General features: G+C 43.8%; 1 protein-coding gene across 1 annotated transcript in view; it reads right to left on the bottom strand.

The window, feature by feature from the left end:
* The window catches only part of LOC109910247 (uncharacterized), a 33,567-nt gene that overhangs the window by 5,640 nt on the left and 1,466 nt on the right, over positions 1–26,461 (bottom strand). Inside the window, exons 2-29 of the mRNA XM_031798228.1 lie at positions 25,974–26,126; positions 25,686–25,825; positions 25,264–25,374; positions 24,871–25,067; positions 24,502–24,666; positions 24,061–24,213; positions 23,613–23,695; positions 23,099–23,246; positions 22,490–22,603; positions 22,317–22,394; positions 17,646–17,741; positions 17,277–17,383; positions 16,638–16,707; positions 16,455–16,547; positions 16,246–16,341; positions 15,772–16,023; positions 13,026–13,080; positions 12,331–12,476; positions 12,141–12,224; positions 4,395–4,519; positions 3,407–3,546; positions 2,900–3,010; positions 2,564–2,724; positions 2,244–2,408; positions 1,724–1,876; positions 701–783; positions 458–605; positions 168–281 (exon numbers count right to left, since the gene is read on the bottom strand). Of these exons, the coding sequence (XP_031654088.1) occupies positions 168–281; positions 458–605; positions 701–783; positions 1,724–1,876; positions 2,244–2,408; positions 2,564–2,724; positions 2,900–3,010; positions 3,407–3,546; positions 4,395–4,519; positions 12,141–12,224; positions 12,331–12,476; positions 13,026–13,080; positions 15,772–16,023; positions 16,246–16,341; positions 16,455–16,547; positions 16,638–16,707; positions 17,277–17,383; positions 17,646–17,741; positions 22,317–22,394; positions 22,490–22,603; positions 23,099–23,246; positions 23,613–23,695; positions 24,061–24,213; positions 24,502–24,666; positions 24,871–25,067; positions 25,264–25,374; positions 25,686–25,825; positions 25,974–26,113 (3,528 nt within the window). The 5' untranslated portion in view covers positions 26,114–26,126. The remainder of the gene's footprint in view (positions 1–167; positions 282–457; positions 606–700; positions 784–1,723; positions 1,877–2,243; positions 2,409–2,563; positions 2,725–2,899; positions 3,011–3,406; positions 3,547–4,394; positions 4,520–12,140; positions 12,225–12,330; positions 12,477–13,025; positions 13,081–15,771; positions 16,024–16,245; positions 16,342–16,454; positions 16,548–16,637; positions 16,708–17,276; positions 17,384–17,645; positions 17,742–22,316; positions 22,395–22,489; positions 22,604–23,098; positions 23,247–23,612; positions 23,696–24,060; positions 24,214–24,501; positions 24,667–24,870; positions 25,068–25,263; positions 25,375–25,685; positions 25,826–25,973; positions 26,127–26,461) is intronic.

Genomic DNA, 26,461 nt, shown 5'->3' with positions numbered 1-26,461 from the left:
TGATAAGTTATCAGTCATTATTACACCAAAGATAGAGAGACCCAAACAGGTCAATATTTCATAACGTTTACAGCTACATTTCTTGGATAAAGAACTTGTACAGGAAGGAACTCTAAGTATGGTTGTGTGTCTGTATTCTCAGATAGCCTCTTGGTTTAGTAGTTTACCTGGGTTTTACCACCTGTACTCTCCTGTACCGCACTCCTGGAGAGAGCTGTACTTGCTGCAAATGACTTAAAGGCTGCTCCAATGATGTTACTGGCCCCAAAAGCTATCAGCTCCTAGAGAGCAAAACAAGGACAAATACATGTTCTGGAACCGTTGATATTAGTTCAAGTCTTATGTTGATAGTTTGTATTAGGCTGACACCCCTCATTCACAAGCAACAATAAACACATTTTTCCGTACCGCCTCGGCTTCCAACCCCTCCTCCTAATATTCTGGTTTTGGGACTCACCTGATTTCCGTCTATGATGTAATCGTGTTTGACTGAGTAGACCTTGGCGACAGAGAAGGCTACAGCAAAGCCCACTATGGCCATAGGGAACGCCTCAACAGCAGTCTGCCCGAAGATCTGCATGTTCGGGGCCATAGGTGACTCATACCTAACAGTTTGAGAGGGAGAGATATTGTTAGATTCTTTTCCCATCTATTCTCAGCCATTTTAACATGCAGCAAACATCTTTTTATATGTGCTTACCCCACTGGAATACGGCCGACAACATCAACTTTATAAATCACCCGGAAGTTGAATGCATAGGAAACACCACAAGCGATGACAGTCTGCAAAAGTCATTACCAAAATCAATTTATCAGTTATTAGCAGGACAAATGCAATCTGGTGATAAAACAGTATATTTCAAGAGAATCTGGTTACCTTGCCAACTTTTACACAAAGCTGTGACACACTGCAGGCTTTTAGTACATCAAAATAAGTAAATTTATTTTCCTACAATTCACCTGATTGTCCTCATCTGCCGTACTGTGAGTCAGTGTGAGAATAAAATATCAATACTGTACGTTTCACAAAAGCTGGCTCCTTGCTACAATGGCATTGTACTTTGGATCAATACTCTTAGAAAAAAGGGTTCCAAAAGGGTTCTTTGGCTGTCCCCATAGGATAACCCTTTTTGGTTCTGGGTAGAACTCTTTTGGGTTTCATGTAGAGCCATTTATGTAAAAGGTTATACATGGAAACCTGTAACCAAAAAGGGTTCTTCAAAGGGTTATCCTATAGGGACAGCCAAAGGACCCTTTTAGGTTCTAGATAGCACATTGTTTTCCAAGAGTGTACCAAGATAGGAACAAGGGAGTGACTGTTCAGGATAAGAATAACAATGCTTTCCGATGCTTATCTGTGATGATATGATCTGTACTTTGTGCAAGTTCATACTCATATTCAAATTTATATTAAATAGTGAGACACATCTACATAAACAGTGGCCTGTATGACGATGCCTTTTTCTTTTCTCTTAGAAGAAAAGGTGTTATCGGCTGTCCCCGTAGGATAACCCTTTGTAGAACCCTTTTAGGTTCCAGGTAGAACCCTTTTCTTTTCAGATAAACCCATTGGGTTCTTTTTTCTAGGAGTTTAAATTCAGTGGTTCCCCGTATGAAGCTGGTTCTCGCCACAATGTTTCCCAATTCTTATCGGTGTATTATCTGTGTATATATAGAGCTGAAGCCCAGGTTGTGATGACATAGTGCACACAGTGCCACTCACCATGATAACCTCTATGGGGATGGGAACAGGCAGCTTGGCTTTGTATCTATCGTTGATCTCCTTCACTATGAACACCACCACCATGATCAGTATGGACGTCACCAGGTCACACACGTTGGTCTTCTCGATCTGGACAAAGATCTTCTCCAGGGTCTGAGGAAGACGTCAGTTAATATTGATGACAGTAATGAAGAACCAGTTACAGGGTGTGAGAGTTCAGTCAGAGGTCTCTACACCAAGCCATGACTCATGAATTATAGCTTTTTCTGAAATATTGGGGGCACTTGAGGAATACATGTGCTTAACTGTGTAAGATAAGATGAGACAATGAGACACTTATTTATCTTATCAACACAGTGTTATTCCTCAGAGCTATAGAAACAGATCAGATATGAGGGATAAGATATGAGGGAGTTAATGTTGTAGCTAAGTCATTGCATATTTGGATATCAGTAGATAAAAATCATACTGTTGCATTGAAAGACATGTGACCTCATCCTGTCTCTCTTCCTGGACTCACATAAATGATGGACAGGGGTCCACTGAGTCCCGGCACCACCAGGCCCAACACGAACTTCAGCTGGGACACCAGGATGTGGATGGCAGCAGCGGTGGTGAACCCAGACACCAGCGTGTCTGACAGGTACATGACGATGAAGCCTACCTGCAGCAGACCCATGGCCAGCTGGGAGAGAAGCAGAGGACTCATGTTAGAATATGGGAGATCACGTCCATAGATAGAGAGAGGGAGTCATTGTTCATTTTAGATTCAGATTACAGAGAGATATGAGTAATGTACAGTACATGAGTGATAATGTTGAGGTAATGATGGTGTTTTACCTGCATTATCCCCATGAGGAAGGTGACAGAGGCGGCCACCATTACTCTCTGCTCGTCGCTGGTCAGCCCCTCAAACCCAGTGATGTTGACTGGGGGGCCTTCGTCAGGCACAAGCCTCGTCACCACTGCACCCACCATGAGGCTCAGAACAGGGAACGCTCCTGGAGTGAGTGGGGTGAGGAGAAAGAGAGAGGGAGTGAAGATGAGGATGCAAGGGATGGAAAGTGGAGAGGTAGGCAGAGAGAGGGTGGTAAGTACAGTAAAAAGGTGTGATGGCTTGTGATGGTCAGAGCAAAACACTGTACACGCACACACACACACATGCACAGTACTTACCTACTGAGATATGTCTGGAAGTGCCAAGGAAGAAGTAGATAATCACTGGGAAGAAGGCAGTGAAGAGTCCGTACCATGGAGGGAGGGAGGCCAGCAGGGAATATGCCAGACCTGTCAATCAAACAAAAACAATGAACAACAATTTAGAGTGCATGTTAAATAACTCCACCATAAGTCACAGGAGACTACGACAGCATTCAAGAGTCATCATGATCCAGATGTTTTAAGTATCTATTGACTTTTCTGTGTGTCAATGCTAGTACTGTGACAATAATGCCTGCTTATAAAGATACGTTACCATCTCTTCTTTCATTAAACAACTATTAATAGGTGTCTAGGACCAGATAATATATTTTAGGTGATACCACTATCGGACCTGATTACCATTCCGTAAAACCATAGTTCATCAATATTGTTACTTTATTTTCTTTCAATGATCAATGTTTTGATAGATCTGAAGATGCACACTGGTTGATTGAGGTGGGTTAGAGTGGGTATTAGCTTCACCTTGTAGAACAGCTACCAGTCCAGTGCTGACCCCAGATACAATATCACTCAGCAACCATTCTTTCAGCTGGTAGATTCTCATCCAACCAATGAAAGGCAGCAGAGAGAGCGCTGCGTTCTTAGCGCGCTTGAGGTCACAACTACAGTTAACACACACACCATTTTTAGTTAGTCTCCACAGGCATGACTTACTAATAGTGTATAACATCTAAGCATCTTTATGCACAACGTTTAGACATACAGTATATAGGATGATAGGGCTGATCTTTAAACTAGATGTATGCTTTTGAAGAAAAAGTTACCATATCTTTAAGCAAACTAAAGACAATCAGGGCATCTCAGGTAAAATGTCATGTGGGCCCACTAGTCCACACCAAAGAAAGACTAAACTACTAAAGTGAATTGAGTGGTAATAACTAGATGAAGGGCTAGATTCAATCCGTTCTGTCTTAACCCGAAATAACCCACAACTGCATAACAGTTTCATTGTTTTTATTTCCGCATGTCTGAGGTGTAACTGCATTAGAGCTGTCAAATCAGCAAACGACTTCCGTCAGTTTACCTGTCGCAGACATTGCCATTGGATGTGCTGAGTCGCATTAATTATAATCCCAAGCAGCCTTGTTACTGGAATGGGTGTTGTAATAATCTACACCTCCAATAGGCTGATAGAAATCCTTCTGATTTAGTTGAATGATATTATTTCTTTTAGCCTATACTTTACAGTTCTAAACTAAACGCGAGTGGGACGGGTGTGGCTTCGTGACAATGACCACAGGAGCAGCCCCTCACCTATTTGACAGCTCTTAATGCAGTTACACGTCCGACACCGCCAACATACCAGCTATGCGGAGTGTCTGCTATTGCCAGTTGATTGAATCTACACAGAAGTTTTGCATCCATGCACTGCAGCCCATCATAAGGCTACCTTCAGTGTTACACAAAACAACACAAGCAAAACAACAGAAGAAACTTGATTGGTTCTTACGTGAAATACTGCTTGACATGGTGCCGCAGGGTCTTATGGTGCCTGTGGATCTTCTCATGTTCGTCTGTGAAGGCGTCCTCTGAGTAGAGTGGCCTGGCGACCACATACTGCTTCATCTTTACCCTCTACTTCTAGTTGAGTGGTGCGGCACCTGTTCCTCACAGGGTCTCTGAGACCCATCAATCACATTTTAGTACAGGTTCCTGTCATATCTTTCCCTCCTGCCTTTGAAAGTACCTTGACACAGACAATTACTGTGGAGCTGCTGCACAACAAAGGTGCAACTACAGTCACATACTAACTAACTACATCAGCCTGTGTCATTAGTGTCACAGCTCTGTGATGTCCAGTGGACCAGCTGCGACTGGCATGGCTGGGCAGGGCCTGTGCTGCCTGTCAGCGTTGACCTGGTTAGAGTGGTCTGGGTTAAACAAGGGTTGTGATACCATTATAACACACGGGATAACTAGGAAAGGTTGTCCTATTTTACAAAGAGTTTTAACTAAAGGTAATACGAACAAAACAAAGACTCTGAAGAAAGTGTTAGGTCACCAACTGCCACAGACGACTGCCACAGACGACTGCCACAATCCATCTATCATTAATAGTAATAAATTAAAACCAAGGTACTAAAATAATGCATAACACTAACACTTACCTGACTAGTTTATCTGTGTACGCAGCTTCAGTGTATCCAAACTTTGCCTGTCTTTCTCTCTCTTTCTCTCTGCACAGAGGAACACCCCGAGATTATCTAGGACCCTTGGGAATGTTGCCATCCATAAATCCTCTCTCCCGGGTTGCTTATCGTTCTTAACTGTAATTATTAACAACAATTATGATGCAGTCATCACACGCCAGCCCTGCCTTATCCTTGACCATTGTTCTTATTGATAAATGCCCTGGCACATTGCCTCAACCCTCAATGATGAATGAGTGTGTCTGAGAACCCCACTTATGGGCAGGGTGGGGAGGACTGGACAGTGGTCGTGGCTGTACACTGGAGATCAGTGGACGTTTCATGGTAGAGGTTCAGGTTAGGGTTGAGGTTAAACATGGATGAGTATGAAGAGGGGTAACAGTACTACTATACAATAATATCCCGCTCTCAACTTTCAAGCTGGCTGTAACGGCCTTGGGGGAAGAAGGTGAGGACCAAGGTGCAACGTGGTACGTGTTCATCTTTTATTATGAATTGAACACTGAATGGAAAAACAACAAAAGAGAATGAACGAAACAGTTCTGTCTGGTACAGAATACAAAAACAGAAAACAACTACCCACAAACACAGGTGGGAACAGGCTACCTAAGTATGGTTGACAGCTGCCTCTGATACCAGGCCAAAACACATAGAAATACAACACACAGAACAAAACATAGAATGAAAAACATAGAATGCCCACCCCAACTCACGCCCCGACCAAACCAAAATAGAGACATAAAAAAGGAACGTACCCCCCCCCACCCCCCCCCACCCCCCAAAGGTGCGGACTCCGGCCGCAAAACCTGAACCTATAGGGGAGGGTCTGGGTGGGCATTTCACCGCGGTGGCGGCTCTGGTGCGGGACGTAGACCCACTCCACCTTAGTCTTGGCCCACTTAGGTGGCGCCTCTGGAGTGGCGACCCTCGCTGCCGACCCCGAACTGGGGACCCTTACAGCGGGCCCCGAATAGGCGGGAGACTCTGGCGGCGCTGGACAGGTGGGAGACTCTGGCGGCGCCGGACAGGCAGGCGGCTCTGGCGGCTCCGGACAGACGGGCGGCTCCGGACAGACGGGCGGCTCTGACAGCTCTGGATAGACAGGTGGCTCTGGCGGCTCCGGACAGACAGGTGGCTCTGGAGGCTCCGGACAGAAGGGGAGACATACAGGCGGCCTCCTCCTTGGCCGAGGCACCGGATGCACTGGGCCGTGGAGGCGCACTGGAGGTCTCGAGCAACGAGCCTGCACAACCTGTCCTGGCTGGATACCCCCTGTAGCCCGGCAAGTGCGGAGAGTTGGAACTGGCCGCACTGGGCTGTGCTGGCGAACCGGGGACACCGTGCGTAGGGCTGGTGCCGTATAACCCGGGCCGAGGAGACGCACTGGAGACCAGATGCGCTGAGCCGGCATCATCCCTCCTGGCTCGATGCCCACTCTAGCCCGGCCGATTCGAGGAGCTGCGATGTAGCGCACCGGGCTATGTGTGCGCTTCACCGCATAACACGGTGCCTGCCCGTTCACTCTCTCGCCACGGTAAGCACAGGGAGTTGGCTCAGGTCTCCTACCTGACGCCGGCAAAACAATTCTGGGGCTGCCTCTCGTGCATGTTACCTTGAGCCAATTCCTCGTAGTGTCGCCGCTCCGCTCTAGCTGCCTCCAGCTTCTCTTTCGGACGGCGATACTCTCCCGGCTGTGCCCAGGGTCCCTTGCCGTCCAATATTTCCTCCCATGTCCAGGAGTCCATTACACGCTGTTTGGTCCTTTGGTGGTGGGTAGTTCTGTAACGGCCGTTAATGGAAGAAGGTGAGGACCAAGGTGCAACGTGGTACGTGTTCATCTTTTATTATGAATTGAACACTGAATGGAAAAACAACAAAAGAGAATGAACGAAACAATTCTGTCTGGTACAGAATACAAAAACAGAAAACAACTACCCACAAACACAGGTGGGAACAGGCTACCTAAGTATGGTTCTCAATCAGAGACAATGATTGACAGCTGCCTCTGATTGGGAACCATACCAGGCCAAACACATAGAAATACAGCACACAGAACAAAACATAGAATGAAAAACATAGAATGCCCACCCCAACTCACGCCCTGACCAAACCAAAATAGAGACATAAAAAAGGAACTAAGGTCAGGACGTGACACTGGTTAATGTTGTGAGATTCATTGCAGCGACACAGAAGGGATATTACTGTTCATCTGGGGTTGGGGTGTCAGTGCAGGGGATGTCTTGTTGTACTTAACAGTAGGTCTTACATGAAGCCTATCTAAAGCACCCATCTGAAGAAATTCAAGAATAACAATGTAAAAATATAATAGTAATTGTTTTGTCCAGACTGTTATGACCCAATTTCATCATATCTACAGTACATGCTGACCACTTGTGCCAAACAAAGGCCTACAGCATACCTATTTACAGCCTATCTATATACACCATGTATCAGGGGTCCTGAATTACATCAGACACAGGACTATTTATTCTTGAGTGAATGGTCGAGTGGCTGGAACATAGTCATAAATAATTTGTACACAGCAAATTTACCCAAAGAATCCCAAACAGATTTAGTGTTTGACAAAAACAGAATCATTTCAAACCTTGATTACATTGGGATACGATCACATATGCCTCTCTAGTTATGCTTGGGAATACTTGGGAACAGATTTCCTAACCACAGGTGGCTCTATGAAAACATATTACATTGACCCAGATCTTGTTGCGTGACCAGTTGATAAGCTACAGGTATCTCTGCTTTATGTTATCATCACAGTTTTATCACAGCAAAATAGTACATGTTTTTGTTGGCTTTCAATGCTGCATTCCAGTCAAGTGAAAATAGCATGTCTGTGGGAATGACCTCATAGCTGTGTGTGTGTGTGTGTGTGTACAGTATGTGCACGTGTGTGTAGGGGAAGGTTACTTAATTCTCAGTTTTTACTGTATATTTATTACTTACAGTACCCGAAGAAACATATTTGGGGTGTATGTTTCACAGGTTGATGTTTCTTGTCATGATTATTGCCCTGGAGGCAGAACTGAGAGATTTCCTCTAGATGGGCCAGCTGCAAAATTGTCTTTATTGTAAAAATCCATAAAAACAAAAATGATGGTTAGGATTCAAATCTGATTGTATGACTTTGTGACTGGGCCAGCTAGTGACCACTAGTGCCTCCAGAACAAAAAACGTGTCTGTTTTGACCTGCTCATGTTTTTGTTTACATTTAATCAAGATAGAGTCTACTAAATCAAAAGAAGCACATCCTCATATTAACATGATGTTCTTGCCTTGTCATGCTGTTTGTTATAGATCGGGCCTTTGTCCTTCAAGGCTTTGACATGTGTGTTGTCAGATTTGTAATGGCCGATGAAGGCTGGATCGCTCCGTTAACGACTACAAGGACAAACAGTTTCCACTGACTCCCTATTACTGCCCTTTCCACTCATAAAGGCAGATTAAAGAAAAGAACGGTCTCTCACAGAGCAAGGTGAACTGAGTGACTTGGTTGTGACCCATTTTGACAGTGATGTGATTGAGGTATGTGAAGAATTACTAATATAACTGTTTTAAAAACTATTTGTGATGGTCTGTCTGCATTTTAGTTTTTTTGTGTAGGGTTTTGCAAGTAAGTAATTTAAAAGTACAATTATTTTTGAGTCGTCATATGTGAGTACAATTGGCTTGTACAATAGTACAATAAAGTACATTAAATAAAGCACAATAAATAAACATGTCTCATATATGAATGAATATACTTTCCCATGTATCATTTAGTGAGTATTCAAATAGTCCGTAAATCATTGAATCAATGAATCACTCCTGATAGGAGCTTGGCATGGCCTACACAACATAATAATAACAATAGAACAACCAATAGACAGTGCGGTAGTATTCAGCAGAGAAAACTGAGAACCTTTTACATTGTGATGATAAACAACAAAGAAACTATGCATGTCAGGTTGTCCCCAGGAACAGGTTCCATATGGGAGAATCCTAGCAACTATAACAATCCACAACCACCGGTAGAGATCAGAACACAATAAACCCACTCTTCAAAGACACAATTATTTAACAATCTCACACCCAAGACATGGTTTATAAAGTTAACAGTTGCTGTCAAATATGAATTACTGATAATATAATCATATATTTTTTTAAACCATGATGCCATGAAAGCAGATCAGGTGATGGATGCTCTAAGCCCCATTGATACCTGGTGCTGACATGAGTCCTTTGTTCTGATCTTGTCTACATTCTGATTGTGCCCATATTTCCAGAAATGTGTCGACACATGGCATTAAAATATGTCTGTTACCTGTCCCCTGTGTCTGCATTGTGACCAAATGTTCTGGTCCCTTCCTTTATGTAAATGATTTCACAACTATTTTTTAAAAATGCTATTCATTTATTTATTGTTGGACACATATTGATGTAATCAGTCAACGGTGCCATCTGTCAATGATTTTATAGGGTGGGAAAATTTTTGATTTAAATGGTTTCTGTCCAGATCTGTCTACACTTGTAAGATACCCAGACACAATGTGTGTCTGACTACCAGAGGTGGACAGGATGATATGATCACAATCAGATCACAATGTGTCTTTGGATTTTCTACCCTTGTCTAAAAAAATGCAGGCACAAACAGAACGTGGACAAGATCAGGACAAAGCTAGAACCAGGTATAAATGCAGCTATCGTTTCACAATCATTAAGAATGGAGCAACCTGTACGTACTGAAACAGTAACCAGCTTATAGAAAAGAACACCTTGATCTGAATAGATGCAGCAGTCAAATAGTGAAGTAGTTGCTCACTGAAATAGACTGAATCTGATAAAAAAGGTGTGTGTGAGTCTTACAGTAGTGACTATGTTAGAGACTGAACGGAAAGCAATACGTATTTTTAAAGCTGGCTTTACACTATACAACCCACTGTACAAGTTCTTGCCTCTCCCATCTAGTAGGACTGTACTCCCCCAGGTGATAAAATGAAACATAACTCTTAAAAACAAGTGTTGAATATACCTTATTTGAGAACCATGTTCAGACTCAGTCAGCCACTGTAGTCCAATGTGGTGAAGAATGAATGCCGTTTGTGTGTGTGTGTGTGTGTGTGTGAAGAGGATGTGTACCTACGGTGATAAATGCCTTTACACAGTGCTCCAGTAGGTGCCAGATTTGAAAACAAAGTAAACATCATCCCACAATTAGTAACACAGCACTATCAAGCTTACTTCACAGTAACATCAGGGGAACGCTAGGCCCGTAATCTGCACAAACAACTCATACCTCGCACATGGCCAGAGGCAGATAAGGATATTTTGATTGACTGGGAAAGGAAATATGACATTACATGTAATATTCCACAAAGCTTTAAATGCTTGCAGTCCATATTTAGACATGATTAAAAGAAAAACAACTTTACAGTTCTGCTCTTGGTATTGCTAGTACACATTTTTTACAACAGTCTAGTCTGCCTTTTATTGTGATGAGTTGATGGCTGAAAACGCAACGTTGCATCATTCATCTCTTAATAGCCTTAATAAAAAAACAAGCAACAAAACCCTTTAATCCAAAGAGGAAGAAGCGAAGCAAAAGGTTTTACTCCGCCAAAGATATGTCCCCGAAAATAAACCAATGAAGTGAGGAATTTTTGTATCGAATTTGGTCAACAAAAAATAGAATTGATCATTTGCTACGTGACGCTTATTTGATTGAATAGAATTTTCATAATGGTTAGAATGCAAGCTACGCAAAAACAACTTTATATCGGAGTTGTGCCTGTTGTCAGAGATAGACTCATCATGGATATTAGCATGGACATTGCCATTGAGGGCTTTCACCATTTGACAGTAATCAACTGGGTGGGGATTCCTATGAGTTGGGTTGCCTCAAACTCCTTGCTCCAGCTGAACGCTTACTCAACGCCCAAAATGGACTACTTTAAAATGTAGATTGCTTCAATGGCGCTGCCCATGCTGGTACAGATGCTATGATTGCATAAATACAAAGATGACTCTTCTATCTATCTCTATGGCCTGTTGTTCACACACTTATCTACTCTCTCATTGGCTAGAATGGTCTCAGCTGATCTCACCGCCTTCTGCCTGCCTTCCATCTTTGAGGACATGTATTTCCATTGATAGAGCAGTCACTTGAATATCTTGTCAATATAATAGACAATCTTTGTTTAAACACACTTCAACTTTTCCTGTATGACATCACTTCCTGTGCAGGGAATGGGTCGAGGAGAAGAAGTCTGTGAAGGGATCTGGGATGTAGTACCACTCTTGTTTCTGGACTCCATTTAACTAAGTAGGTCACAAATAAAACAGAAGTGTCTCTTCTTCCCTCTTCTGGGTTCACGGGAGTGCCCATCTCAGGAGGGAGGAAACTGAGTGCTTATAACACAGATCAACTGCGACTGCACGGATGAGCAGGACTTCTGTATTTATGCATTTGTTCTTCTGAAAGCCCTCGACACAAACACAAACAATGGTCCTGTTGTTGAAATGCGTACAAGGAAAAGGACATGCATAACTCCTATTGTCGTTTTTCCCTATTTATATGATTACACTTGTAAAGGAGAAGGGCCTTGACATAGCAGAGAGGTTACAATAATATAAATCAGTTTATTATTCATTGATCTAATTAAGACACTTTACTGTTGTTAAAGAGAGATATCAATGATCGGCTGCCTCAAATCACCCTCTTAGTCCACTCCAAAGTCCAAAGTTATACTCAGTTGGCGAAGAGCAGCTTCCCCTGAGTTTGAGCTGTAGTCTGGGGAAAATCCATCGTCAGTGTCACCTGATTTGACCGTGGTCCCTTATGGAAAATTATTTATACTGGCTGATCCTCCGTTCACAGAGAACACAGATACAGGGTCAGCTCTTCTGCGTTTCTGTGTTAGTTGGAGAGTCCATGGATTGCCTATGGATGAGCAGAGAGTCTCGGATGAATAACGGACAACATAATGGCTGTCAAACATTCTGATGCGATTGACAATAAAAGAGAACGGAGTGATGAAAATAGTTCTCACTCTATGCTGGTTGTCATAGGTCTCAATCAGGTCCTCTTCCTCAGTGAAAGGCGGTGGCTCCTTGCAATCCTGCATTAGAGAAAGCTGGGCACAGACAAAGACAAGATGGCAAGGTTAATACAGTCTTTAGTCAGTTGTTTGAGCATCAATTCATATCAGAGAATAAACCACTGATTTCCGGGTCCCTCACCCCCTCAACCATGGCATCCTGCATGCTCCCATTGGCTGTCTCCAGTTTGATGAAGAGGATGGCGTCGTGGACAGAGAGAAAGAGGAGATCTCGTGTCACCTCCTCATCGAAGAAGGACAAGGCTTCCATTTTCCGTACAATTTCATCTGGAGTGTTAGATGCCAGTTAGAGAGACCAATAACAACAGCAAAGAAGGCAGAGCTGTCCAGTGCTGAAACAGACTGGCACAGACACCACCAGTTATCAGAATGTGAACCTCCAAGCAGGCCAACAAAACACAATCATTATTATGGTTATTATTCTTATCATTTTGGGGCAGCAGTTATCCTAGTGGTTAGAGCATTGGGCCAGTAAAGTAACCAAAAGGTTGCTGGATCGAAACCCCGAGCTGACAAGGTAAAAATCTGTCATTCTTCCCCTGAACAAGGCAGTTAACCCACTGTTCCCTGGTAGGCCGTCATTGCAAATAAGAATTTGTTCATAACTGACTTGCCTAGTTAAATTAAAAAAATATGACATGGACATTTTGATAGTACAATCTGCTTTTAGTTTATTCTAATCCACTTGGCAGCATTGAACAAACATTACACAGCAGAATTCTTTGTAAGAAAGTGACTGTCCCGATAACACTGCTTACTATGCTCAAGACTTTAAATAGTGACATATACTGTTTGTTTTTTTATCCCAAACCGTACCGTCACAGCCTGCAATGTAGACATTGACTCCGATGCGTAGGAACTCTTTAATGACCTGTAGAGGACAGAGGGGAATAGATTAGTGTTACACCAAGCCATTTATCTCACAGGGTTAAGCTTTGTAATCACTAAACACACAAACCCTCTGATGAAACGCATTCCTGCACCCTGAGATTGCTACAATAAACAGAGCAGACACATGGAAATATTTTAAGTAGTATTCTGACGTTGTTGAACCGGGGCGGACCACACTCCTCAGTGAATTTCATAAAAATAAAAATTGTGAAACATGAAAAAAAGTTATCCTTTTTACATAAAACTATACTAAATATATTCACATGTCACCAAATAATTGATTAATACACACTGTTTTGCAATGAAGGTCTACAGTCGTGGCCAAAACTTTGGATAATGACACAAATATACATTTTCACAAAGTTTGCTGCCTCAGTATTGTTAGATATTTTTGTCAGATGTTACTATGGAATACTGAAGTATAATTACAAGCATTTCATAAGCGTCAAAGGCTTTTATTGAAAATTACATGAAGTTGATGCAAAGAGTCAATATTTGCAGTGTTGATCCTTCTTTTTCAAGACCTCTGCAATCTGCCCTGGCATGCCGTCAATTAACTTCTGGGCCTGACTGATGGTAGCCCATTCTTGCATAATCAATGCTTAGAGTTTGTTGTAGGTTTTTGTTTGTCCACCCGCCTCTTGAGGATTGACCAGAAGTTTTCAAGGGATTAAGGTCTGGGGAGTTTCCTGTCCATGGACCCAAAATATTGATGTTTTTATTCCCTTAGCCACTTAGTTATCTCTTTTGCCTTATGGCAAGGTGCTCCATCATGCTGGAAAAGGCATTGTTCGTCACCAAACTGTTCCTGGATGGTTGGGAGAAGTTGCTCTCGGAGGATGTGTTGGTACCATTCTTTATTCATGGCTGTGTTCTTAGTCAAAATTGTGAGTGAGCCCACTCCCTTGGCTGAGAAGCAACCCCACACATGAATGGTCTCAGGATGCATTACTGTTGCCATTACACAAGACTGATGGTAGCGCTCACCTTGTCTTCTCCGGACAAGCTTTTTTCCCGGAAGCCCAAAACAATTGGAAAGGGGATTCATCAGAGAGAATGACTTTACCCCAGTCCTCAGCAGTCCAATCCGTGTACCTTTTTCAGAATATCAGTCTCTCCCTGATGTTTTTCCTGGAGAGAAGTGGCTTTTTTGCTGCCCTTTTTAACACCAGGCCATACTCCAAAAGTCTTCGGCTCACTGTGCATGCAGATGCACTCACACCTACCTGCTGCCATTCCTGAGCAAGCTCTGTACTGGTGGTGCACCGATCCTGCAGCTGAATCAACTTTAGGAGACAGTCCTGGCACTTGCTGGACTTTCTTGGGTGCCCTGAAGCCTTCTTCACAACAATTTAACCGCTCTCCTTGAAGTTTCACTAAGGTAGTTAATGCAGCTAGCTAGTTTAGCCTACTCAAACACTTAGCTCAAACAGAGAGGGATGCTATGTTAGCTAGCTGGCTATATCTATCAAACACTGGAACTCTCAAAGTCAAGGTAATCTTTTGGTTTTATAAATGTATTGGCACCGGGGCCCACCGGTGTAACTGCTAAACTGCTTGCTGACTGTACACTGTACTTCATGATTGTAGCGGGTTTACTTACGCATTAGGTATTAGTAGCTATTTTGACTACGACGTTAGCTAATATGGTGACAATGATGTAGACTGTGTGTAACTGTTAGCGGTTATGATATGAAGGTTTGGCTTGGAAAGTTTTTTTTGCCTGGTCACAGATAGCTGATGTGTTGTGCACTGAAGTCCACAAGTGATGGGAAAAGGTGAGAGGAGGAGAGCGCATAGATGCGAAAATGAATTATACAACGGGCAAAATTGTCATGCATTTGTATTCGACTACTATTCATTCCAAAGATTCTGTTGAAAAAAATTTCTTTAACGGAAGCAAATGTAACAAAACAGGGATAAACATACCTGAATTGGTCCAAAAGAAACTAATTAGCAACTGTTGGACTAATGAATACACCCTAAATCATCTAGATGCATTCAAGAGCGTGCGATGCAGTATTGAATGTATCATTGTCTGTTACCTTGATTACTCTCATTTCTTTCTCGACCAGTGCACCTGCATTGTAAACTGTCATTCACAGGCTAGGTTGTAGCAACCTCATGATGGGGGTAGGGGAAATGTTAGTATCATGTAGCCTAAACTTATCGATATTACATTGAGCTGGGTGAATGGAATATGAATGGCAATAATCCAGTATGCTGTAATAGTAATAAGGCCATGCTATAAAAAAAAAAAATTGGCCTCCCTCATCTTAAACGTCACTGACCGTCACTGAACCATACAGAGGGTATTTATTCCTTTAGTTTTGTCATTTGTGCATTGTCATTGTCATGAGCCTGGGCACTGTGTATAAGCAGTGACATGATGCCTCGTCATATTTTCAATGATGGCCTAGGAACAGTGGGTTAACTGCCTGTTCAGGGGCAGAACGACAGATTTGTACCTTGTCAGCTCGGTGATTTGAACTTGCAACCTTTCGTTACTAGTCCAACACTCTAACCACTGGGGTGGCTACCTGCTGCCCCAGAAAGATGACTCACTATAACACTGTAGTAAGGGATATTTTGTCTTTGAATGAACTTTGGCCTGTAAAATCTATTCTGTAGAATATCATATGGATGGTACCAGTAGTAGAGTCCGACCTACCAGTCTGAGGGACTTGACGGCCACCACGTCTAAGAAGGACACGGCTGAGAAGTCCAGTACCAGGCTGTGGATCTGGACCTTAGGTACCGACACCCTGACTGGTAGCTCCAAGGCCCAATCCACACGGACCTCCACCTCTGGCACAGGCCAATCCCCGTCCTCCACCTGTCCGGACTCTCGCCCACTGTCCTGCTCGCTCTCAAAGCCCTTGTTGTCAACACCCAGGGAGACCTCGGATACCACCTCCCCGGTCTGGGTGAACAAAGGTTCAACCAATCAATCAATCAATAAGTCAAATGTATTTCCACAACCTATCTTAAAATCCTAACTTGTTACCAGGTACTGTGCTCACTTTACAGAGCAAAACTAAATGAGAGCAAAGGGTTGAAAGGAGACTGAAAGATGGAATTTCCCTGTTTCAAAAGATTCTGAGCTGAACAGACGAATGTTATCAATAATCAGATTGTATCGTACCTCTGTCGCCCTCAGTTTCCCTTTCTTTATGAGTTTGTGAATCTTCTTGAGGGCCTTATTCCTCTTCTTGAACACTCTGACAGAGTCAAACCCCACCTGCATGTCAAAGGTCAAATGCACAACAAACTTTCATCTTGCCTGCTTGTAGAATGATAAGGCCTATCCACAATCTATACAATGTCAAGGGGAAATATAATGAGCTCACTCACCGTGACTCTCAATCGCTCTTTGAAGTAGTCAATGTTGGCAAAGTAGATGGGAGCATTGCACTTAAAAATCTTAATTCCGGGAACTTCTGCAATCTGACAGAGGAAGTCCTCATTATTGCATTTATTTCTGGCATCCATTTCTGGTATATATTAATTAGAGTTCAAACATATCAGATGTCTTACATTCTTGTAGTCTTTCATGTTCCTGTATATGTTTGTGCCAGGTATGTTTCCAAGTGTAGAGCATGCAGGACTATGGATGAGGAGGAAAATATATATTTGTATAAATTAAATATATTTGTCTTAGTGCCATCCTAATCATTTCTATTTTGTAGACAGAAAATATAAATAATGACACTTTAAACTAGGACACATCAAGCATATGAATCCTAGAATCTCTTAGCATTTATTTTTTTAATGCTTATTTGTTTTACATTATACGGTTTGGGAAGGTTGTTTTACATTATACGGTTTGGGAAGGTTGATATTTCTAATGACACGAGCTGAAGACTTCAAAGCCATCCTAATAGCCTTTGATTACAGAAGAGGCCTGCTCAGTGTTACCCATTGTTTCGCTGACTGACGTCTGTAGACTCTTATCTACACAGCGGTGAAGAGCACGTTGTCAAACACGCGAACCAGGGAAATCTTTTGATCTTCTGATTTAGGGTTTATAATACAGAGTAAATACTGTAGTGTACACAACAATATCAACATCAAAATATGACATCTAATGTAGGCCTTCCCAGAATGCATCTAGTAATGTATGTGATTGGTTCCATTGCATTCTGTTACGTGCTGTAGGTGTTATGTGTCACTCACAACTGTGTCCGGACCACGACAGTTCCCATCTCAAACACCAGGCCAGCCAGCAGTCCCACGTCTAGTCCCAACACCACAGAAGCCAGGCAGGTCGCCAGCCAGATGAACTTGGAAAATAACAGGTTTCAGTTTTAACTTATGATGAGATCCAGCAGAGAATGTCCTAGTACAATTGTTACATTGAAGTGAAATACAGTGGATTGGGTGACATCAACACACTACGGTATCTTTACTGCCAGTGATTACATGCATAGTTATTCCATGAATCCATGCATGTATTCCAAGTTGATCATGCTTTCATGTCATCTACTTCAGGTGATTGAAAGTGGATGGTGCTCTACACTGTTGCTGAGTGTCAGTGTTACTCACACAGTCTGCTCTGTTCTGTCTCCACAGTGTGGGCACCTCTGTCACCTGCATGAACATTCCCTTCAGGTTTGCGATGACGATGGCTGCCAGCACTGACTGTGGGACCAATACAGAGCTGGATTAGTGTGTTAGTCTACAGTAGGTATTCCCAAACTGGTATACGCAATGCCGTACATTTATATTTTCCAACAGGGCTATACATTTGGGTGAGTTTTTTTTCTCGTCTGAGTAGCCTCGTTTCACTGACAAAAATAAAATGAAACCATTTAGTGTTCAGCGAAATAACAACACTCCATTTTGTTGATCCCTGCCTACAGACAGAAACTAAAACAAGAAGCTCCCACGCTGAGGTCTGTCCAACGCTGGTCCGACCAAGCTGACTCCACACTCCAAGACTGCTTCCAACACGCGGACTGGGAGATGTTTCGTATTGCGTCAGCCAACAACATTGACGAATACGCTGATTCGGTGTGCGAGTTCATTAGAACGTGCGTTGAAGATGTCGTTCCCATAGCAACGATTAAAACATTCCCCAACCAGAAACCGTGGATTGATGGCAGCATTCGTGTGGAACTGAAGGCGCGAACCACTGCTTTTAATCAGGGCAAGGTGTCTGGTAACATGACTGAATACAAACAGTGCAGCTATTCCCTCCGCAAGGCTATCAAACAAGCTAAGCGCCAGTACAGAGACAAAGTAGAATCCCAATTCAACGGCTCAGACACAAGAGGCATGTGGCAGGGTCTACAGTCAATCACGGACTACAGGAAGAAACCCAGCCCAGTCACGGACCAGGATGTCTTGCTCCCAGGCAGACTAAACAACTTTTTTGCCCGCTTTGAGGACAATACAGTGCCACTGACACGGCCTGCAACGAAAACATGCGGTCTCTCCTTCACTGCAGCCGAAGTGAGTAAGACATTTAAACGTGTTAACCCTCGCAAGGCTGCAGGCCCAGACGGCATCCCCAGCCGCGCCCTCAGAGCATGCGCAGACCAGCTGGCCGGTGTGTTTACGGACATATTCAACCAATCCCTATACCAGTCTGCTGTTCCCACATGCTTCAAGAGGGACACCATTGTTCCTGTTCCCAAGAAAGCTAAGGTAACTGAGCTAAACGACTACCGCCCCGTAACACTCACTTCCGTCATCATGAAGTGCTTTGAGAGACTAGTCAAGGACCATATCACCTCCACCCTACCTGACACCCTTGACCCACTCCAATTTGCTTACCGCCCAAATAGGTCCACAGACGATGCAATCTCAACCACACTGCCCGACCCCGCCCTGTGCAACTGGGTACTGGACTTCCTGACGGGCCGCCCCCAGGTGGTGAGGGTAGGCAACAACATCTCCTCCCCGCTGATCCTCAACACTGGGGCCCCACAAGGGTGCGTTCTGAGCCCTCTCCTGTACTCCCTGTTCACCCACGACTGCGTGGCCATGCACGCCTCCAACTCAATCATCAAGTTTGCGGACGACACAACAGTGGTAGGCTTGATTACCAACAACGACGAGACGGCCTACAGGGAGGAGGTGAGGGCCCTCGGAGTGTGGTGTCAGGAAAATAACCTCACACTCAACGTCAACAAAACTAAGGAGATGATTGTGGACTTCAGGAAACAGCAGAGGGAACACCCCCCCCATCCACATCGATGGAACAGTAGTGGAGAGGGTAGCAAGTTTTAAGTTCCTCGGCATACACATCACAGACAAACTGAATTGGTCCACTCACACAGACAGCATCGTGAGGAAGGCGCAGCAGCGCCTCTTCAACCTCAGGAGGCTGAAGAAATTCGGCTTGTCACCAAAAGCACTCACAAACTTCTACAGATGCACAATCGAGAGCATCCTGGCGGGCTGTATCACCGCCTGGTATGGCAACTGCACCGCCCTCAACCGTAAGGCTCTCCAGAGGGTAGTGAGGTCTGCACAACGCATCACCGGGGGCAAACTACCTGCCCTCCAGGACACCTACACCACCCGATGCTACAGGAAGGCCATAAAGATCATCAAGGACATCAACCACCCGAGCCACTGCCTGTTCACCCCGCTGTCATCCAGAAGGCGAGGTCAGTACAGGTGCATCAAAGCTGGGACCGAGAGACTGAAAAACAGCTTCTATCTCAAGGCCATCAGACTGTTAAACAGCCACCACTAACATTGAGTGGCTACTGCCAACACACTGTCAATGACACTGACTCTACTCCAGCCACTTTAATCATGGGAATTGATGGGAAATGATGTAAATATATCACTAGCCACTTTAAACAATGCTACCTTATATAATGTTACTTACCCTACATTATTCATCTCATATGCATACGTAGATACTGTACTCTATATCATCGACTGCATCCTTATGTAATACATGTATCACTAGCCACTTTAACTATGCCACTTGGTTTACATACTCATCTCATATGTATATACTGTACTCGATATCATCTACTGTATCTTGCCTATGCTGCTCTGTACCATCACTCATTCATATATCCTTATGTACATATTCTTTATCCCCTTACACTGTGTATAAGACAGTAGTTTTTTTTGGAATTGTTAGTTAGATTACTTGTTCGTTATTACTGCATTGTCGGAACTAGAAGCACAAGCATTTCGCTACACTCGCATTAACATCTGCTAACCATGTGTATGTGACAAATAAATTTGATTTGATTTGGATTTGATGTCAAATACAGGTAGCCTAGTCAAATAATTAACATCCAATCACATTAACCGAAAGGTTGCTAGATCAAAGCAACAGATACCATTAATAAGAAGGGTCTAGAAGCGTCTTATATGGTGAGCTACCGAGTGGATAGGACAGGCAAGCCCCATACTATTGTGGAGGACTTAATTCTTCCTGCTGCCGTGGATATGGCTGGGACAATGCTGGGGGAAAAGGCAAAAAACTATACAGACAAATGCCTTCATCAAACAACACTGTTTCACGACACATCAGTGACATGGCAGGAGATGTTTTGAAACAATTCCTGCTTTGCATACACGCCAGTGAATTATATGCGTTATACCTGGATGAGCCAACAGACATGTCGGGCCTGGTACCCTGGTATATGTCCGTTATATTTATGGGGGGTCAATTAAGGAAGACATCCTCTTCTGCAAACCACTGGAAACCAGGACATGAGAAGATAATTTTTAAAGTACTGGACAGCTTTGTGACATCAAATGGACTTTGGTGGTCAAGCTGTGTTGGTATCTGTACTGATTGCGCAAAAGTCATGAGAGGGAGACATAGTGGAGTGGCAACGGGCGTGCCATCAGTTGTTCCTGATGCCACTTGGGTACACTGCAGCATCCACCGTTAGGCTCTTGCTGCCAAGGGAATGCCTGACAGCTTGAAAGACGTTTTGGACACTACAGTGAAAATGGTTAACTTTATTTCTGCATTACGCAATGACATGGGCAGCGACCATTGTAACACTTTTACAACATACAGAAGTGCGCTGGTTATCAATGGGCAAAGTATTGACAAGTTTTTTTGAATTGAGAGACGAACTTAAAGTTGTCTTTTCTGACCCTAATTTTCACTTGTCTGACAGCTTGCATGATGACGAGTTTCTCACACGACTGTCCTAATTTGGGTGATGTTGTTTTTTCTCGCCTGAATGATCTGAATCTAGGACTACAGGGACTCTCCGCAATTATGTTCAATGTGTCCGGAACAAAATTGAGGCTATGATTAAGAAGTTGTCGTTCTTTTATGTCTGCATTAACAAGGACAACACACAGATCTTTCCATAATTTGTTTTTGGTGTGCAAATGAACTCAAGCTTACGGACAATGTCAAATGTGATATAGCGAAGCACCTGAGTGAGCTGGTTGTGCAATTACGCAGGTACTTTCCCTAAACGGACGACACAAACAACTGGATTCATTATCCCTTTCATGCCCTGCCTCCAGTCCGCTTACCGATATCTGAACAAGAGTGCCTCATCGAAAATGCAACAAGCAGTTCTGTGAAAAATGAATTTAATCAGAAGCCACTGCCAGATTTCTGGATAGGGCTGCGCTCAGAGTTTCTTGCCTTGGCAAATCGCGCTGTTAAGACACGGATGCCCCTTGCAACCATGTACCTATGTGAGAGTGGATTCTCGGCCCTCACTAGCATGAAAACTAAATACAGGCACAGACTGTGTGTGGAAAATTATTTAAGACTAAGACTTTCTAATACAACCCAACATTTCAGAGTTATGTGCATCCTTTCAAGCACACCCTTCTCATGAACTTGTGGTGAGTTATTCACAATTTTTGATTAATTAATAAGGTTTTATATGTAAGATGGTTAAATAAAGAGCAAAAGTATTGATTATTATTACATTATTATTTGTGCCCTGGTCCTATAAGAGCTCTTTGTCACTTCCCACGAGCCGGGTTGGGACAAAAACTCATACTCATTCTCATGTTTAATAAATGTATTGTATAGTGTGTGTGACAGGCTTACAATGATGGCAAAAAAACAACATTTGAGAGTGCGCTGACCCTGATGCTCGAGGGTTTACGCAGCTGGAGGTTGAATGTTTGAAGGGGTACGGGACATTAAAAAAGTTTGGGAACCACTGTTCTACAGCAATCCCATTTCACACTCTGCATTATCATTGGATGTGGTTGATGAGTTGACCCATTATGCCGCTTGGATCTCTTCCTCACCTTCTGCAGGGGTTCCAAGAGGTTCCCGAGAGCCAGGATCACAATCATTACCATCACAGCTGAGATTATACCAGCCACCTGTAAGAATAGTACACACGTTTGTAACGGCACCCTGTTAATGTGTGTGTGTGTGTGTGTATGTTTTTCTTGCCTATAAGTACTGTATAGTGTACCTGACTCTTGCCGCCGGTGCTCTCCTGTACAGCGGTGCGGGACAGTGCAGTGCTTGCCACAAAGCCGGAGAAGCAGCCACAGAACACATTGCTGAACCCGAACGCTATCAGCTCCTGGGACACACAGGGAGAGAGCCTGGTCAATCTACTGCAAATGACACATGGAGCATCGCACACATTACAGCTGAGAAACCAGTGTCAAACTGCAAATGCTGCTGTGATGTCATAGAGACTAGGGCCTTGATTTAGAAAACATTTGCATTGGTGCTAATTTGCAATATACAAATCCGGTTTTGGTAGGGAGTGTTGAGTTACTGTAAACCCATTGAACGAAGCATTTAAGTGACACTTACTATGAAAACCAACACAGTGTTTTAGTGGTGTCCTGACTATGTGTGTGTTTGTGTGGAGTGACTCCAACAAATAGATATTGGCCACAATACTCACATTGCTTCAGAGCGACATTAGGAAGGTCATATTAAACTCTTGGTTATAGACACTCTCACATCACAGGTCGACTCCCGCAGTGTGAGAGAAATTCTGCTTGGGGAAAGAACTTGATTGGCAGGAAGTTTGGAACGTACCACACACACACACAAGCATACACACCTGATTGCCATCGATGGTGTAGTCGTGTTTTGCAGCGTAGACCTTGGCCACAGAGACAGCTACTGCATAGCCCACTACCGCTGTAGAGAAACTGGAGCCCAGAATGTTCCACAGCAGCTCTGTGTTGGGAGGCTGAGCTGGAGCAAACCTGTGGGACAAACCCCTCACAAGTTACATTGGAAAACAGCATATATTTTACAGTTTTACAGTTGATTTAGGAAATGTACAGTAGCCAATTTAACTGTATTGAACTCATATTGTTGTTTAAATGGTCTTTCAGTTATGTTTGGTTTGTTAGGAATGTTTCTCCATGCCATTTGTTAACATTATTGTTGGAACCATTTGTTAATACTCTGACGGTAACACTACAAGCCAAGTTGGTCTGGTTAGGATAGCGCCTGCTGAATGACTTAACGAGGATGACCATAAGATTCTAAGTCTGTCCATAAAAAACTCCAAAACATCCTCTGCTTTGGGGACAGGGAACAGGAAGTGCCACAGGAAGGGCTCTCACCCCCTGGGGATGCTGTGCACAATGCTGGCACCGTAGCGCGACTCCAGCTCGGTGGCGTAGGAGATCCCAGCGGCAACCACGGTCTGGGAGAGAGGGGGGTGGATTGGGGTGGAGATAGAGACAGTTGGACACAGAAGAGGCGAGACATGATGGTTTACTGTTACACTTAAACATGTATCACACATGTAACACACACATATGGGACACAGGAGATACGCACATAGACAGTCATTTCATCTTTAGGTTATAGTTATTTTATCACTTAGGATGATGTAACTTGGTGGAGAAGTTCTAAAAACACCCCATTAATAGTAGCCCATAATATCCTCAGAATTCTCCGTAGACCCTATTACATGTTTGGATATTCTGCATTTTATAGAATCTCAAACACGGATCGTTATCATTTCACAACAGTAAAATATTGACTGTGAGCCATTCCACTTCCTACCACAATCACTTCGATGGGGATGGGGACAGGAATCTTGTGCCGGAATTTGGAGTTGACCTCTTTTACGGCCATGACGATGACAATGGTGAGCAGCCCGGCCACCAGGTCAGCTCTGTTGGTCTGTCTGATGTTGGTAAACACGTCGATGAGCGTCTAAACAGAGGAATTGGTCATATGTGGTGATCTTTATGTCTGACTCTATCCCTGAGATATGCATTTTGTTCAATGCAAAGTAGGCCTTCGAATGAACCTAGTTGGATAGAGTGACCACTAAATAGAAAGCTCTTTCGTTGTTATTTTGTCAATAACCACGTGTTGTTTAATAGATAGAAAACTCTAGGCTGTTTTTTTTCTGAATTAATTCTCCGACACTAACAGCCAATCAAAAGGAATCTAGACAGATGTTCTTCTACAGTGTGTATTCGATTATTGGACCCTCACGTAGAGGATGGAGAAGCAGCCGCTGTGGTTGTTAGTGGGGACGGAGAGGACTATCTTCAGCTGGGAGATGAGGACGTGGAAGGCAGCGGCCGTGGTGAAGCCGCCCACCAGGGGGTCCGACAGGTAACGGACCAGGAAGCCCACCTGGAGCAGCCCCATTACCACCTGTATGGGGAGGAACACCTGGTCACCATGGAGATACAGTAGACCATATGATTTGACCACCAAAAACTCTTGATCCAAGTTAAAGGCTATCAGGGCTCAGAGTTGTTTGTCAAGACCTTATATTAATATGAACAAGATGGTGTCAGATCATTGTGGGATATCAATGTCTTACTCTTTGCACTGAATCTTTAACTCAATAATTACCTGGAACAGCCCGACCAGCACAGTCATGGAGGACGCCACCATGATCCTCTGGGCCTCCATGGCCTCCACATCCACCACAATCCCATCAGCCTCTGTTCCATTCACACCGGTGCCATTCCCAGGAAGCAGGAAGTGGTCATCGGGGGCGAGGGTCAACACGACGGAGCCCACCATGAGACAGGTGACAGGGAACGGACCTGAGTGGTGGAGAACAGGCAAGGGAGACACCTGATAAGTGCACGCGCAATTGATGCCACCTTTGTAAATGCATTGTTACATATTTGACTTGATACGTCTCTGCTTCATTCATTAAACGTCCAATCACAGGAGATGGATGAGTTCATTAGTCAATGGTCAGTCCAGGTGTCAGTCAGGTGGAGGGGTGGGCCCTACCTACAGAGATGTGTCTGGAGGTGCCCAGCAGGAAGTATGTGAGGATAGGGAAGAAGGCAGAGTAGAGTCCATAGACTGGAGCCACGGACACAAGCAGGGCATAGGCCAGGCCTGAGACACAAGGAAATAAACCACAGAAAATGAGCAGTGTTTGTCTTCTCACATGAGAATTGACGAGGGGCAACTGCAGTCTGACATGTTTACTCTGTCAAGATTGATGACTTTCAGTTTCAACAACCTGTTATTTCAAAGAGCACGAAACAAAACTGTCTAAGCATGAAATGGTTCAAAGCAGCTTGCCATGGGTGATTACAGTAGTGAGGAAAGGAACGCCATTTGGTCACACTGGAAAATCTAAAAGTTGCTATTTGTGGAATCTACACATCGACTACAGTTGGTTTAGAGAAAACTGGGACGCACACCTTGTAAGCTGCACACCAGACCAGTGCTAACACCGGAGATTACATCGCTGGGAAGCCACTCTCTTATTGGGTATCTGGAGAGCCAGTCAATGACAGGAAAGACTCCTTTCACAACCTTCAGGGCCTGCCTACCTGAGCAGCTGCATTGGAAAAAACTGATATTTAATGTCAAACATTATTACAGTCAGCATAGATACAGACAGACAGATTCACTTCTCACAGACCAAACATACAAAATGTTGCCTGTTTTCCTTTCAGTAAGACTATTAAAACCTTGTCCAAACTGACCCACAGGTGCGGCTGAGTCTCTCCCTCAGGGTTCTCTCCTCCCGGGCCTGCCTCTCGTTGTCCTCCTCAAACGTGGGGTTGGAGTAGATGGGTCTGGACACGGTGTATGGGTACAGGTTCTCTGGAGAGTGGGCATCCATACCGCTCCACCTGCTGAGGAGACAGACATGATGGCGATGTTTACATGGAACACAACCAGTGAGCACCAGTGCCTTCCCTTATGAAGTGTAAACATCTTGAGTTAGAAAGAGTTTCTGAAGATTTGCTTGACAGAGAGATATACAAATGGGATAGAGCTGGTCTTTTAAAATGTTTTTACAATCTTTATTAAGAGCTGTCATTTTATTGTGAGGAACTGCAGTTTTATCCGATTTTTGTGAGTGATCTTACAGACCTATTCAATCAAACCTGGCACTTCCAGGGTAGTGAGAAAGCCTGTTTGAATGTATATGCTCTTCTCGCTTTTATTTCTCTCTGCTTGTCACCAT

Source organism: Oncorhynchus kisutch, linkage group LG19, assembly GCF_002021735.2.
Source record: "Oncorhynchus kisutch isolate 150728-3 linkage group LG19, Okis_V2, whole genome shotgun sequence".
In the NCBI taxonomy this organism is placed as follows: Eukaryota; Metazoa; Chordata; class Actinopteri; order Salmoniformes; family Salmonidae; genus Oncorhynchus; species Oncorhynchus kisutch.
The sequence above is the reverse complement of the archived record's forward strand: the minus strand, read 5'-3'. Positions and strand labels throughout refer to the sequence as shown.